Raw genomic sequence first — 15117 nt, forward strand, 5'->3', positions numbered from 1 at the left:
AAAGACATAGACTGGCTGAATGGATACAAAAACAAGATCTGTATATATGCTGTCTACAAGAGACCCACTTCAGACCTAGGGACACATACAGACTGAAAGTGAGGGGATGGGAAAAGATATTCTATGGAAATGGAAATCAAAAGAAAGCTGAAGTAGCAATTCTCATATCAGACAAATAGACTTTAAAATAAAGACTATTACAAGAGACAAAGAAGGACACTACATAATGATCAAGGGATCAATGCAAGAGGAAGATATAACAATTGTAAATATTTATGTATCCAACATAGGAGCACCTCAATACATAAGGCAAAGGCTAACAGCCATAAAAGGGGAAATCGATAGTAACACAATAATATTAGGGGACTTTAACACCCCACTTTCACCAATGGACAGATCAACCTAAATGAAAATAAATAAGGAAATTTAAGAAAATTGAAACTGTATCAAGTATCTTTTCCAACCACAATGCTATGAGACTAGATATCAATTACAGGAAACAAACTGTAAAAACTACAAACACATGGACGCTAAACAATACACTACTAAATAACCAAGAGATCACTGAAGAAATCAAAGAGGAAATCAAAAAATACCTAGAAACAAATGACAATGAAAACATGACGATCCAAAACCTATGGGATGCAGCAAAAGCAGTTCTACGAGGGAAGTTTACAGCACAATCCTACCTCAAGAAACAAGAAACATCTCAAATAAACAACCTAACCTTACACCTAAAGCACTTAGAGAAAGAAGAACAAAAAAACCCCAAAGTAAGCAGAAGGAAAGAAATCATAAAGATCAGATCAGAAATAAATGAAAAAGAAATGAAGGAAATGATAGCAAGGATCAATAAAACTAAAAGCTGGTTCTTTGAGAAGATAAACAAAATTGATAAACCATTAGCCAAACTCATCAAGAAAAAAAGAGAGAACACTCAAATCAATAGAATTAGAAATGAAAAAGGAGAAGTAACAACTGACACTGCAGAAATACAAAGGATCATGAGATATTACTACAAGCAACTATATGCCAATAAAATGGACAACCTAGAAGAAATGGACAAATTCTTAGAAAAGCACAACCTTCCAAGACTGAACCAGGAAGAAATAGAACAGACCAACCACAAGCACTGAAATTGAAACTGTGATTAAAAATCTTCCAACAAACAAAAGCCCAGGACCAGATGGCTTCACAGGCGAATTCCATCAAACATTTAGAGAAGAGCTAACACCTATCCTTCTCAAACTCTTCCAAAATATAGCAGAGGGAGGAACACTCCCAAACTCATTCTACGAGGCCACCAGCACCCTGATACCAAAACCAGACAAAGATGTCACAAAAAAAGAAAACTACAGACCAATATCACTGATGAACAAAGATGCAAAAATCCTCAACAAAATACTAGCAAACAGAATCCAACAGCACATTAGAAGGATCATACACCATGATCAAGTGGGGTTTATCCCAGGAATGCAAGGATTCTTCAGTATATGCCAATCAATCAATGTGATACACCATATTAACAAATAGAAGGATAAAAACCATATGATCATCTCAACAGATGCAGAAAAAGCTTTTGACAAAATTCAACACCCATTTATGATAAAAACTCTCCAGAAAGTAGGCATAGAGGGAGCTTACCTCAACATAATAAAGGCCAAATATGACAAACCCACAGCAAACATCATTCTCAATGGTGAAAAACTGAAACCATTTCCACTAAGATCAGGAACAAGAAAAGGTTGCCCACTCTCACCACTATGATTCAACATAGTTTTGGAAGTTTTAGCCACAGCAATCAGAGACGAAAAAGAAAGAAAAAGAATCCAAATCGGAAAAGTAAAACTGTCATTGTTTGCAGATGACATGATACTATACATAAAGAATCCTAAAGATGCTACCAGAAAACTACTAGAGCTAATCAATGAATTTGGTAAAGTAGTAGGATACAAAATTAATGCACAGAAATCTCTTGCATTCCTATACACTAATGATGAAAAATCTAAAAGAGAAATTAAGGAAACACTCCCATTTACCATTTTTGCAACAAAAAGAATAAAATACCTAGGAATAAACCTACCTAAGGAGACAAAAGACCTGTATGCAGAAAACTAAAGATGATACAAACAGATGGAGAGAAATACCATGTTCTTGGATAGGAAGAATCAACATTGTGAAAATGACTACACTACACAAAGCAATCTACAGATTCAATGCAATCCCTATCAAAATACTAATGGCATTTTTCACAGAACTAGAACAAAAAATTTCACAATTTGTATGGAAACACAAAAGACCCCAAATAGCCAAAGCAGTCTTGAGAAAGAAAAACAGAGCCTGAGGAATCAGGCTCCAGGACTTCAGACTATACTACAAAGCTACAGTAATCAAGACAGTATGGTACTGGCACAAAAACAGAAATATAGATGAATGGAACAGGATAGAAAGCCCAGAGATAAACACACACACATATGGTCACATTATCTTTGATAAAGGAGGCAAGAATATACAATGGAGAAAAGACAGCCTCTTCAATAAGTGGTGCTGGGAAAACTGGACAGCTACATGTAAAAGAATGAAATTAGAACACTCCCTAACACCATACACAAAAATAAACTCAAAATGGATTAAAGACCTAAATATAAGACCAGACACTATAAAACTCTTAGAGGAAAACATAGGCAGAACACTCTATGACATAAATCACAGCAAGATCCTTTTTGACCCACCTCCTAAAGATATGGAAATATAAACAAAAATAAACAAATGGGACCTAATGAAACTTCAAAGCTTTTGCACAGCAAAGGAGACCATAAACAAGACGAAAAGACAACCCTCAGAATGGGAGAAAATATTTGCAAATGAAGCAACTGACAAAGGATTAATCTCCAAAATATACAAGCAGCTCATGCAGCTCAGTATCAAAAAAACACCCCAATCCAAAAATGGGCAGAAGACCTAAATAGACATTTCTCCAAAGAAGATAAACAGATTGCCAATAAACACATGAAAGGATGCTCAACATCACTAATCATCAGAGAAATGCAAATCAAAACTACAATGAGGTATCACCTCACACCTGTCAGAATGGCCATCATCAAAAAATCTAGTCATTGCTGGAGAGGGTGTGAAGAAAAGGGAGTGGAGAAAAGGGTGTGGAGAAAAGTCATTGCACTGTTGGTAGGAATGTAAATGATACAGCCACTATGGAGAACAGTATGGAGGTTCCTTAAAAAACTAAAAATAGAACTACCATATGACCCAGCAATCCCACTACTGGGCATATACCCTGAGAAAACCATAATTCAAAAAGAGTCATGTACCACAATATTCATTGCAGCACTATTTACAATAGACAGGACATGGAAGCAACCTAAGTGTCCACTGACAGATGAATGGATAAAGGTGATGTGGCACATATATACAATGGAATATTACTCAGCCATAAAAAGAAACAAAATTGAGTTATTTGTAGTGAGGTGGATGGACCTAGAGTCTGTCATACAGAGGGAAGTAAGTCAGAAAGAGAAAAACAAATACCGTATGCTAACACATATATATGGAGTCTTAAAAAAAAAAAAAAGGTTCTGAAGAACCTAGGGGCAGGACAGGAATAAAGATGCAGACATAGAGAATGGACTTGAGGGCACAGGGAGGGGGAAGGGTAAGCTGGGACGAGGTGAGAGAGTGGCATGGACTTACACACACCACTCAATGTAAAATAGATAGTGGGAAGCAGCCTCATAGCACAAGGAGATCTGCTTGGTGTTTTGTGACCACCTAGAGGGGTGGGATAGGGAGGGTGGGAGGGAGATGCAAGAGGGAGGGGATATGGGGATATATGTATACGAATAGCTGATTCACTTTGTTATACAGCAGCAACTAACACAACAATGTAAAGCAATTATACTCCAATAAAGATGTTAAAAAAAAAAAAAGGATCGGGGCTTCCCTGGTGGCGCAGTGGTTGAGAATCCGCCTGCCAATGCAGGGGACACGGGTTCGAGCCCTGGTCTGGGAAGATCCCACATGCCGCGGAGCGACTGGGCCCGTGAGCCACAACTACTGAGCCTGCGCGTGTGGAGCCTGTGCTCTGCAACAAGAGAGGCCGCGATAGTGAGAGGCCCGCGCACCGCGATGAAGAGTGGCCCCCGCTCGCCGCAACTGGAGAAAGCCCTCGCACAGAGACGAAGACCCAATACAGCCAAGAATAGATAATAAATAAATAAATTTATTAAAAAAAAAAAAAAAAAAAAAGGATCAGCAGAGCTTGATGGGAAGGCGCACATCACAACTTCAATCTCTCGCCCTCTTCAACATGCTGGAGCAGTATGACTCACGCGGAACCATTTCTTTTTTTTTTTTTTTGGCTGCATGGCACGGCATGTGGGATCTTAGTTCCCAGACCAGGGGTCCAGGGATCGAACCTGCGCCCCCTGCAGTGGAAGTGCGGAGTCTTAACCAGTGGACCGCCAGGGAAGTCCCGACTGAACCATTTCTTTATCATCAGGAAAATTCAATTCTGTTGCCGACACTCACAGGCCCCGATCAGTTCCTCCTCTGAACAGCCCCTCTTTATGGGCATAAAACAACCATCAAGAGCAAACTGAGGTTTTACTTTCTTTTCCCCTAATGGGAATTCCAGGCACTGTAGAAAAATAAAACACTGACATCTGTTCTCCGTTCACTGCCCACAAATGTGTGCATAAATTCTGTTATTAGGAATGGAAGCTGCAGGTGGGCATTGAGAGGAGCAGGGAGCAAAACAGATTTGGAAGATTGTTAGGTTCACTTAGGCAGCTGAAGAGAGAGCCACGAATAAAAACTCAACCATGGTTTGCTCATTCTTTCCCTTTCTTCTTCTGCTTTTGAACAACCGGACATGTGATGCTTATCAGTTATTAATAGCCAATAAATCAGAGAGTAAGAATTAGACTTCCTGAACTTGGAACTTGGAACTGAAAAGTTCCAAGTAAGCCTCGTGGAAGATGCTTTAGCGAGTGACATTGACACTGCACTTCTTTTCATTTTAGACTTCTCCAGGCCTCTGATGTCCATATTGGATGGCATCTGGTGATAGACTTTCTAGTGGACAGAGGATTTGGGCGTCTCTCTGCTTAAAGGTGACTGCAGTTGTGCCTCCAGAATCACATAAATTCAAGGGGCACAACTCATGCTTAGGTGTGGATTTTTACAAGACAAGAGAATGCTTTCATCACTGATGGAGGAAAACTCTGTTATAAAAGTGAAATAAAAACCAATGCTTTGAGCTCAAACATTTTCCCAAAAGTACCCTGCAGTGGTTGACTAGTGTCCCCCCAAAAGACATCTTTCAGTCCTAATCCCCAGTTCCTATGAATGTGACCTTACTTGGAAATAGAGGCTTTACAGATGTATCAATAGTTAGTTAAGCATCTTGATACGAGACCATCCTGGGTTTAGGGTGGACCCTAAATCCAACGGCTGGTATCCTTATAAGAGAAAAGTAAAGGAGATTTGAGACCAAGAGGAGGACAGAAACATGGAGGACGACGGAGGTAAGGACTGGAGTTGTGCTGCCACAAGCCAAGGACACCAGGAGCCACCCAAAACTAGAATCAGTAAGAAAGGATTCTCCCGAGAGTCTTCGGAGGGAACATGGCCCTGCCAATCCCTTGATTTCAGATTTCTTGCTTCCAGAACTGAAAGAATACACTTCTGTTGTTTTTAAGCTACCAAATTTGTGGTGATTTGTTGCAGCAGCCCTAGAACCTAATAACACATACCCCAATGTTTCTTTTAATTAGTAACATGAAACCTTGAGCCAAAAGGTCATTCACTATTTTACAGGCAAATAAACAATAATCTAGACATTCCAAAACAATCCATTTGCATTATTAGCCTGTCCTCAGAGCATAATGATATTTTGTTGTCATTTTGATCACTATTTACTCCACTTTAGGAATATCGTCAGTGCAGGGAAGAATGGCGTTCAGAACCTCAAACCTTACATAGATGATGGACAAGATGAACGTTATATGACTCAGTCCTAAAATTGGGGTGACGTTGAGATCAAATGAAACCTTTGGCTTTCTTTGTGGCCGAATCCTGGTGTCAAGCCCATGTCAGGCCATGGGTCATTTCTCCAGGCCCAGACTTGTTCTAAGCTTCCTGGCATTAGAAATGACTATTCACCTATTTGCTGGTGAAGCAAACCTTGGCAGCTAAAGAGTTTGACAAACAGTCATGATTCGCACGTCCTGGGCCTTCAGGCTCCTTCCTACATCTACAGACAGCCTCACTGCCCCTGTATTCCATGTCAAATAGAATTTCAGCTGACACAGGTCCACAGAAAGAGGACAGTCTGCATCAAGCCTGCCACGGCCCTTCAAGGCTGTATCTTAAAGTTGGATCTCTCCATTGGACAGATGAAGAAATTAAGGTTCAAGGAAGTTAAGAGAGTTCCCCAAAATCCCACAGCCCGTTAATAGGTGGGACGAGGACTCGGGTCTCCGAACTCCCCCTGGGCTTGGCTCTCAGGGCCAGGTTGCTCCTACAACCAGGTAGAAGAATTATACTAATGAAGGACACGGAAGAAGGGTAGGAGAAAGGGGCCACAATGGGCAGGAGCTAAGGCTAGTGATATCCACCAGTGTCTAATATATAAATATTATCAGTTAATGTTGGACACTGGTAGTTTTCTGAATTTTCTGCAATGCTAGGCATGGACTCTGAAGTCACACAGACATGGATTCAAATTCTGGCTCTCCGACTTAGCAGTTGTGACTTTGAATTAAGTATCTGAACTCTAAGCCCTGAGTTCCTTATCTATAAAATGGGGATAAATAACACCTATCTCATTTGGTCATAGTGACAATTAAATGACAGACTGTATGTAAAAAAAAAAAAAAAAAAAAAATACAGTACGCACCATTTATATAAAGTTAAGAAGGCCAAACACAGATTCAATTTAGAGCTCACCTATGCGGGGGACGGGGTGGGGGGAGCATGCAGTCACGGAGGGACAATTGATAAATAAAATGTAATATATCCATACAATGGAATATTATCCAATGACAAAAAAAGAATGAAATGCGGATACACCCTGCAACATGGATGAAACTCGAAAACCTTACGCTAGGTGAAAGAAGTCAGATGTAAAAGGTCACATAATGGATGATTCCATTTGTACAAAATGTCCAGAATAGTCAAATCTCTAAAAACAGAAGGTAGATTAGTGGTTGACTGCGGGGAGTTGGGGGATGGGGGTGAGCGGGCAGGGAGGGGAGGGCAGCAAGTGACTGCCAGTGGATATAGTGCTTCTCTTTGGACTGATGAAAATGTTCTGAGTTAGATAGTGGTTATGATTGCACAGCTTTGTGAATGTATTAAAAAGCACTGAACTTCACACTTAAAAAAAATTTCAAACTAGACCGTCCAATGACTTGGGCAGGAAAGAACATGCAGGTACACACACACACACACACACACACACACACACACGTCAGTACTCCACACACCCATTAATAGGCTGCTCTTCCCGAATATTATATTGAAATGATGCCAGAATGACACTAAACCACAAAAGACCAGTCTACTCATATGCATATGCTCAGAAGAATCGCAATGATACTTAATAATAACTAAAATTCATTGACTGTTTACTATGTGTCAGGCACTATACTGAGCACTTCACATGGATTAGCTCATTTTGTTTCTCACTTCATCCCTTTGAGGTATTACCATCCCCATTTTACAGATGAGGAAATTAAGGCACAAAGAAAGTTTCATAACTTGTGCCAGGTCACCCAGTTGGAACTTAACCCCAGGCAATCTGATTCATGAGCACTAAGCTATTCTGCTCCAACTGACTCTGTCTTCTTAAAATTACTTGCAGAATTCACTGACTTACAGTGTAAACCAAGGCAAGGGAGGGTTGAGGTTTTAAAACAACCAAAACTATCATTTTAAATAGCAATTCCGGAAAGAGTATTGGAAAGACCCAAGGCTCTGAGAATGAGACCAAGCTGAGAGCTGTATTTCATGTTACTATGAATATTGATAAGTTGACTGTAAAACCCAAGCATGAAATTCCAGATAGTTACCCACTACTTTTAAGACTCGCGGTAGATTATTGGGTTTCTCCCTGCCCACAACAATCTAAGTGGGAACACCATTGCAAGAGCAAACAAAAACATTGGGTATTGTGTGTATGACTTTATACATAAAATACAAACAGGACATGTTTACATACATGTGTGCTCACTAAACAGTGAGGGGCAGATGGCAAGTTCTAAACCCTATGTTATAGGACAGAAAGATGAATAAGGGCAAAAAAAATCAAAGAAGACTGCTTGAGGAGACCTTGAGAACTAGCATTTAGGAAGGGGCAGAAAGAATAAAGGTCACTACTTGAAGCAAGCTGGGAGGGAATAAGAAGGTTGGATTGTTCCTAGAGCAGTAAAGATGTCTGTCTGATTAAATCAAGGAGTGTACAGTGTGTAATGTATCAGAAAATAATAGTGGACAGGAGGGGAGGGGTTATGTAAGATCTCAAAAATCAAGGTAAAGTGTTTGGACTCGAAAGAGTAAGAAAAGGTAAATCATGCTTTAAAAAAGTTGTAAGGGACTTCCCTGGTGGCGCAGTGGTTAAGAATCCACCTGCCAATGCAGGGGACACGGGTTCGAGCCCTGGTCCAGGAAGATCCCACATGCCGCGGAGCAACTAAGCCCGTGTGCCACAACTACTGAGCCTGCGCCACAACTACTGAGCCCGCGTGCCTGGAGCCCATGCTTTGCAACAAGAGAAGCCATCGCAATGAGAAGCCTGCGCACCGCAACGAAGAGCAGCCTCGTGGCAACTAAAGAAAGCCCTGAAGACCCAACACAGCCAAAAAAAAAAAAAAGTTGTGAAAGCTTTATCATATTAGTTGCATACTTCATAACAAACACTGGCTTCCACGTTTGCTTACCCAACCCTGGAGTTCTGCCTCATCTACTATTTCCTAATTTCATTTTAAATATTTTGTTTCTATCATATCTACCTCCAAGTCATGCCCTAGTGAAATCTTAATTTCATCAGAGTCAAGGTATAAAATAATTGCTTACAATCACAGCCCTGAACAAAGCTGTGTTGGATGGTGCCTTCACAAAGCCACTTAGCACATCGCTAATGTGCATTAAATTTCCTCACACTTCATAGCTTAATCTGTAATGAATCAACGTCCCAGTGAATAAGCTGTCCCTTGAGAAAAATATGTACTTTTTTTTAATGTGAAAAATATTTCTTCGCACTCAGTCACTGCGATTGTCTTCTTTCAGTAATAAAATTGAATGACAACGTATCCAACTTTTTTCCTGGGTGAAACAGAAATTCACAGTTGCCCATTTCACTGAAACAGAAATAGGCAGTCACAGTTGTATTTAATCGGGCCCCTATGCAAACTTCTCTCCCATACTTCTCTGCGGGGGGCACTGCACCCGAATTCTTGCCGTTTTCCACAGGCTTCCACTTGGGTCTCAGGTGCCTCCGAGGATCTGTGCTTTCAGGCAAACATTTTACCCGAGGAACAAACCCAAGGTGCAGGCTCTCCTGTAAGGAACCCAAGGGCTTAGTCTGCGCCTCAGTGTGACCTTAAAGCAAGCGCACGTCCCCAGCTCTGACGAGCACAAGAGCATCCGCACTCCGCGGCGCCCGGCAGCGGCCAGGGAGCCCCAGATCGCGGCCGGGGCGCGCACCCACCTGACCAGGGGCTCCTTCTCGGGCACGGCGGGCTCCTCCAGGCACCTGCACGGGCAGCAGCAGCAGCACACGGTCCTCAGCCAGGCCCTCAGCCCCATGGAGAGCGAGGTGCCCCGCCGGCGCCGGACAACTCCGAGGAAGCCGCGGCGGCGGCGGCGGCGAGCGAGCGCGGCTGCGGCGCGGCCACCGGACCGGCGTCCAGGTGCGGGGACAGTGGCGGCCGGGGCGTCGCGGGCCGGTCCGTGCGCATCACGCTGCGGCCGGGGACGCGGGCAAGGCGGGAGGCGCCTTCACGGCGCCGGGGCTGCAGGGCCGCGCGCTTTCCTCCACTTGGGTTTTGTTTAGGGCGCGGGTTTTGTTGGGGCTTTTCTTCTCTCGCTTTAATTCCCCGGGCGCAAATTGGGGCGCATGCGTTCCCGAGACGCTTCGCTGCTGCCCTCTAAGGAGGAAGCAGGGACTCCCGCCGCCAGACAGCAAAATCCGAGGGCACCGTGGGGGACGGGGCTGGGGGAAGGAGGGGCAAGCCCTCGAGTCACGGAGCACGAGGTTGGGCTGGATCTATTCATACGTTTTATTGGCGTCACTCCCCGAGGAAATAAAAGGTCCTCCTTCCCAGCCCCACCCTTGCCTTCAAAGCGGAGGTTAGGGCATATTTTTAACATGTCAGTCCCACAAAGAGTAAAAGTTAGCGAAAGAATAAGGGTTGACGCATTACAGAAGTGAGTTTGTTAAAGTACTGTATTCACAATGAATTTTCTTTTTAATCGTTTTCAAGTCTCCTAGTCCTTGAATAATTCCCTCAAAAAAGGCAACCTCCATCATCAGTATTTTGCGACTTTCCAGAGCTATTTATGTGTGCGTGTGTGTGTATATTTACTTACGCTTCTGCACACTTGTAAGTATAGGCACCCATAGTCCTCTCGCTTTTTACCCCAACAGTGGCATACTCCACACATTTCTGTCCCTGGCTTGTTTCACTCCATTTACCACGGAGACTGTTCCACCCACTACATGTATAACTTCCTCTATCGTTCTTTGCATTTATGTAGTTGCATTTATGTAGTTGATGCCCTTATGTTATTTTAACCAGATCCTTATGAATGGACATTTAAGTTCATTCCAGCCTTTTGATATTAAAATAATGCTGCAGTGAATATCCTTGCACTATGTGTTTGGACATGTGTATCCCTTGAATAAATATTTGGCAGCTGACTTTCTGGATCATAGGTAAGATGCCTTTTTAAATTTTGATGGATCTTGCCAAATTGCCCTCCAAAGAGGTAATTCCAGTTTACACTCTGACCGGCAACATATGAAAGGATGTTTCCCTAAATCCCCACCAATACTATGGAATTTTCATCTTTGTCAATCTGATTTATTCAACAAATATTTACTGAACATCTGTTATGTGCCAGGCATGTTTTAGGCTCTGGGAATACAGCAATGAACAAAAGAAACAAAAATCCCTACTTTCTTGGAGCAAACATCCTAGTAGGGAAGTTCCACAAACGAAACAATACATTATTGAGTGCGTTAGAAAGTGGTATGTACTATGGAGAAAAATAAGGCAGGGAAGGGGATAAGAAGTGCCAGGAAGTTGTATGTGTGTGTGTGTGTGTGTGTGTGTGTGTGTGTGTATGCGCGTGTGCTGGGGAGAGGGGTGGTGGCTGCAGTTTTAAATGGGGTGATCAGGGAAGACCTCCCTATATGGTGACACTTAAGCAAAGACTTAAAGATGATGAGCAAGCTAGCCCTGATTCCAAGGGGAAGAGCATTTCAGGAAGAGTGAAAGCCATGTGCAAAACCCCAGAGAAGAGAGAATAAACAGTAGGGTGCCTGAGAAAGAGCAGGGATTCCAGGGGCCCTAGAGAGGAATGGGCCAGGAGGAAGATTAATAGGAGATGATAGAATGTGGGACCTTTGGGGACATGGCAAGGACTCTGGATTTTATTCCATGTGAGCTGAGCAAACCTTTGGAGGTTTTCGAGTAGAAGGAGAGAAGTGGTCGACCTAGATGGCCCTAGGGTCCATTGGTTGCTGTCTTGAGAAGCAATTGGGTGTCAAGGGCTGTTTTAGGGAGAGGCAAATGGAGGCCATTCTAATGACCCAGATGACCATGATTTGGACCAGGGAGGAAGCAGTTAGAGGTGGGCAGAAATGGCGGGACTCTGAATGGAATTTGAAGACAGAGCCAACGAGACTTATAACAGATTGGAAGTAAAGTATAAAAGAAAGAGAGGAGGGAGTCCAAGGTTTGGGGCTTACAAGCTGTGAAAGTCGAGCTGTCACTGATTGTGATAAAGGACGTGGGACAGGCAGGTTGGAGGCGTGAGGAGGAAGAGCAAGAAGTGTCAATTCTCACGGGCAGTGTGTTCATTTAAAAGTGTGTTACGACACGTAAGTTTATCCTGTTCTGGCTACATTATGAGGCTGAAGGAACTTATCAAGTGCATATTCATTGAGAGGCTGGCTACTGAGAGTTAAGGAAGGATAAGAGAAGGTCCCCGAGGGCTCTGACTTAGCTGGGGAGACAGGATATGGACCCATCATGAAAAGTTGAGAGGACATGACAGAGTACCAGCTGTCACCAGGCAGCACAGGGCTGTGGTATCAAGCCCAGCACCGTGTCGTTTATCACTTGCAACTGTGCCAGGATGGAGTACTATGTACTATGTTCTGAAATTGGATTTTGGATTTGAGTTCACCTACCTAGGTTCAAGTAGAAAGTGGGCCAAGGGGGCTGCCAGCAAGAAGATGAAAGCTAGGGTCTGACAGCTTCTGTTAACTATTGGAGCTGGATTTGTTGAGAAGGGAGAAATTAGAGAAGGCATTCAGCTCCTGGCAAATACAGGTACTCTGCCCCTTTACTAACCTTGATCCTAGACAAGTCACTTAATTTTTCTGAACCTCAATTTTCTAATTTGTGAAATGGAGATGATGAGTCGAGCCCTACCGACTAGAAAGTTGTGAGACTCAAATGAGATCATTTGAAAGCCATCAAGTACTATAGAAATAGCAGAATTCAACACAGTTGACTAAATCCAAATAGTATAGGCCTGTTGAGTAAATGTCAGTTCCAGTACTACTTGGTTTACATATGACAGTATTTCTTTTCACGTTTGTACCTCTGCCATGTGTGGGCATCTTTCATGTGGTCGGTTTCAGACAGGATAGTTCTGGAAAGCCATAGAACCATGTCTATATAACGAACTTGCTCAGGAGGTTAATGCTCTTCTTTACTAAGGATCACATGTAGTGTTTGCCTGCTCTAACAGCTTATTAATATTTTCTTTCAAAATTAATGTTGTGTTAAAACTTATAAATGAAACGTTCCTCTAAAAAACTGAAATATTACAATTAAGTTTCCCTCTGATCACAATCCACAGTCCTGTCTCCTTTCTAGCTTCCTCAGGGTAACCGTATGCTGCAAACGTATGCTACAAACCTTTTTCTGGACACACATACACATATGTGCCCCGTGATGTATACATAGCATCATTGTGTGTGTTGTCATTTTTTTCTGGCTGCGCCGCACAGCATGCAGGATCTTAGTTCCCTGACCAGGGATAGAACCAGTGCCCCCTGCAGTGGAAGCGCGGAGTCTTAACCACTGGACCGCCAGGGGAATCCCTGTGTTGTCATTTTTGGTAGTGAGTTTGGTTTTAATATACAAGGTACGCCTTCATCTACCTGCAGGCTTTTTCCACTTAATAATATGTCTTGGACATCTAGCCTTATTAGTACACATGATACTACCTCATTCTTTTTAACTGATGTGAGTATTCTATTTATTAGTTTTCTAAGGATTATTATATGTGTTTTCAAAGTATTCATCTTCCCAGAAGTTAAATACCTTCATGATTTCTCTGTTTTTTGGAAACTTAAGGAAGGACAGTGCTACCAAATCCTGCAGCTTTAGCTTGCAGATATCTGAGACCATATTTTGGCGCCCCCATTTCCTGTTTCAGACTTCATTAGCAAGAGAGCAGCAAGCTTTCCTTTTTTTAGAGTGATGCTAGATTGTTCCTGCAGCCTGAGTTGACGCCAACACCACCCACCACTGGCAGCAACATCTGACATTTACCAAGAACCCTTAGGCACCTGATGTCAGGGGAGTGGGCAGTCCCCTGAGGCAACTGGTGACTCACAGACCCATTAGCTGTTTGTTTACAAGGCAGAACTGCCAGCCTATAGTTTCAGATTTCTCCGTGGCAGGGAAAACTCTAGAGTTTGCTTTGAAAACAAGTAGTACAGTTTGAAGTCCTCTTTCTTTGAGAACTTACGGATGACTTCTGAGCGTTGGAGGAAAAGGCATACGCAGGACGGGAAAAAGTAGAAAATCAAAATTCTTAAGTTCCAACATCACATCATTAGTGCATTCCACAGAAAAGCTATGCTTGCAGCAACATAGCACAAGCTGGTGTCATTCAATTATTCATTCAACAAGTATTTACAGAGCCCAGTTCTAGGGTACAATGGTGAACCAGAATGTAGGTTCCATTCATGAAGACGGGGACTTTGTTCTTTGCAATATTCCAGCATCTAAAATAGTACAGACCTGTCACAGAGACTTAATAAAGATACACTGTATCACAACTTTTAGAACAGTGCAGGCACATGGTAGACACTTAATAAATGTGTTGAATAAATGTGTGTATGAAAACAGAAAAAGAGCTAGTGAACGCAGAGTTTGCATTATGCCAATTTCTGAAGAGTCTGTTAATGAGCTGCCCAAATCCAGTAGAGAGTTAAAAACCATTGTCTTCCTTAGAGAAAAAGGACATCTTCTGAAACAAGCCAGCACCCCAAGCCAAGGCCAGCATTATCACTCTCCCCAAGGGGCCCCAGATGGACAGCCCACATGCCTCTTAGGGGACTCCAGAAAGGTCCAGAGAGAGGACTGGATGTCACCAATGTAAAAGCCCACCAAGAGTCCCCGTCGGTCTCTTATTTCTGCCTCTGTAGTATGCCTCAGCCCTCCTTTTGGTAACAGCTCTGTTTTCCTTTGAGGAACACCCCCCCTCCAATTCCACGAGTTGGGCAGAAAATGAAGGCACTCCTCCCATCCCTCAGCCCCTGACCCCCAACAAGGGATGGGCAGGTGACCAAGATGCACCAGTCCAGATACTCTTCCTGAAATTTGCAACTTAAGGGCAAGGACCCAAAGATGGAAAATGGCTTGAGTTGAGATATGATTTATTTTGGGGACAGCATCTTGAAGAGGAGGTCCAACAGCAATGGGCGTTTTTATACCTGGAGCTTTCCTGTTCCTGTATTTTCCAAAATCTAGTTTTTCTAGCTATTTAGTTTTCCCGTCATTCTGTGGGTTACTCCGTAACTTGTTGATCAATACATTTTTTTTCTTTTTTTTTTTTTCTTTTTTTGCTTGAGTA

At 42.7% G+C, this 15117-nt stretch overlaps 1 protein-coding gene across 1 annotated transcript in view; it reads right to left on the reverse strand.

Moving 5' to 3' along the window:
- Positions 1 to 10162, reverse strand: part of MREG (melanoregulin) — a 67024-nt gene extending 56862 nt beyond the window's left edge. The window contains exon 1 of the mRNA XM_036859054.1: positions 9725 to 10162. Within this exon, the coding sequence (XP_036714949.1) occupies positions 9725 to 9822 (98 nt within the window). The 5' untranslated portion in view covers positions 9823 to 10162. The remainder of the gene's footprint in view (positions 1 to 9724) is intronic.
- Between the last annotated feature and the right edge of the window lie 4955 nt (positions 10163 to 15117).

Source organism: Balaenoptera musculus, chromosome 7 (genome assembly GCF_009873245.2).
Source record: "Balaenoptera musculus isolate JJ_BM4_2016_0621 chromosome 7, mBalMus1.pri.v3, whole genome shotgun sequence".
In the NCBI taxonomy this organism is placed as follows: Eukaryota; Metazoa; Chordata; class Mammalia; order Artiodactyla; family Balaenopteridae; genus Balaenoptera; species Balaenoptera musculus.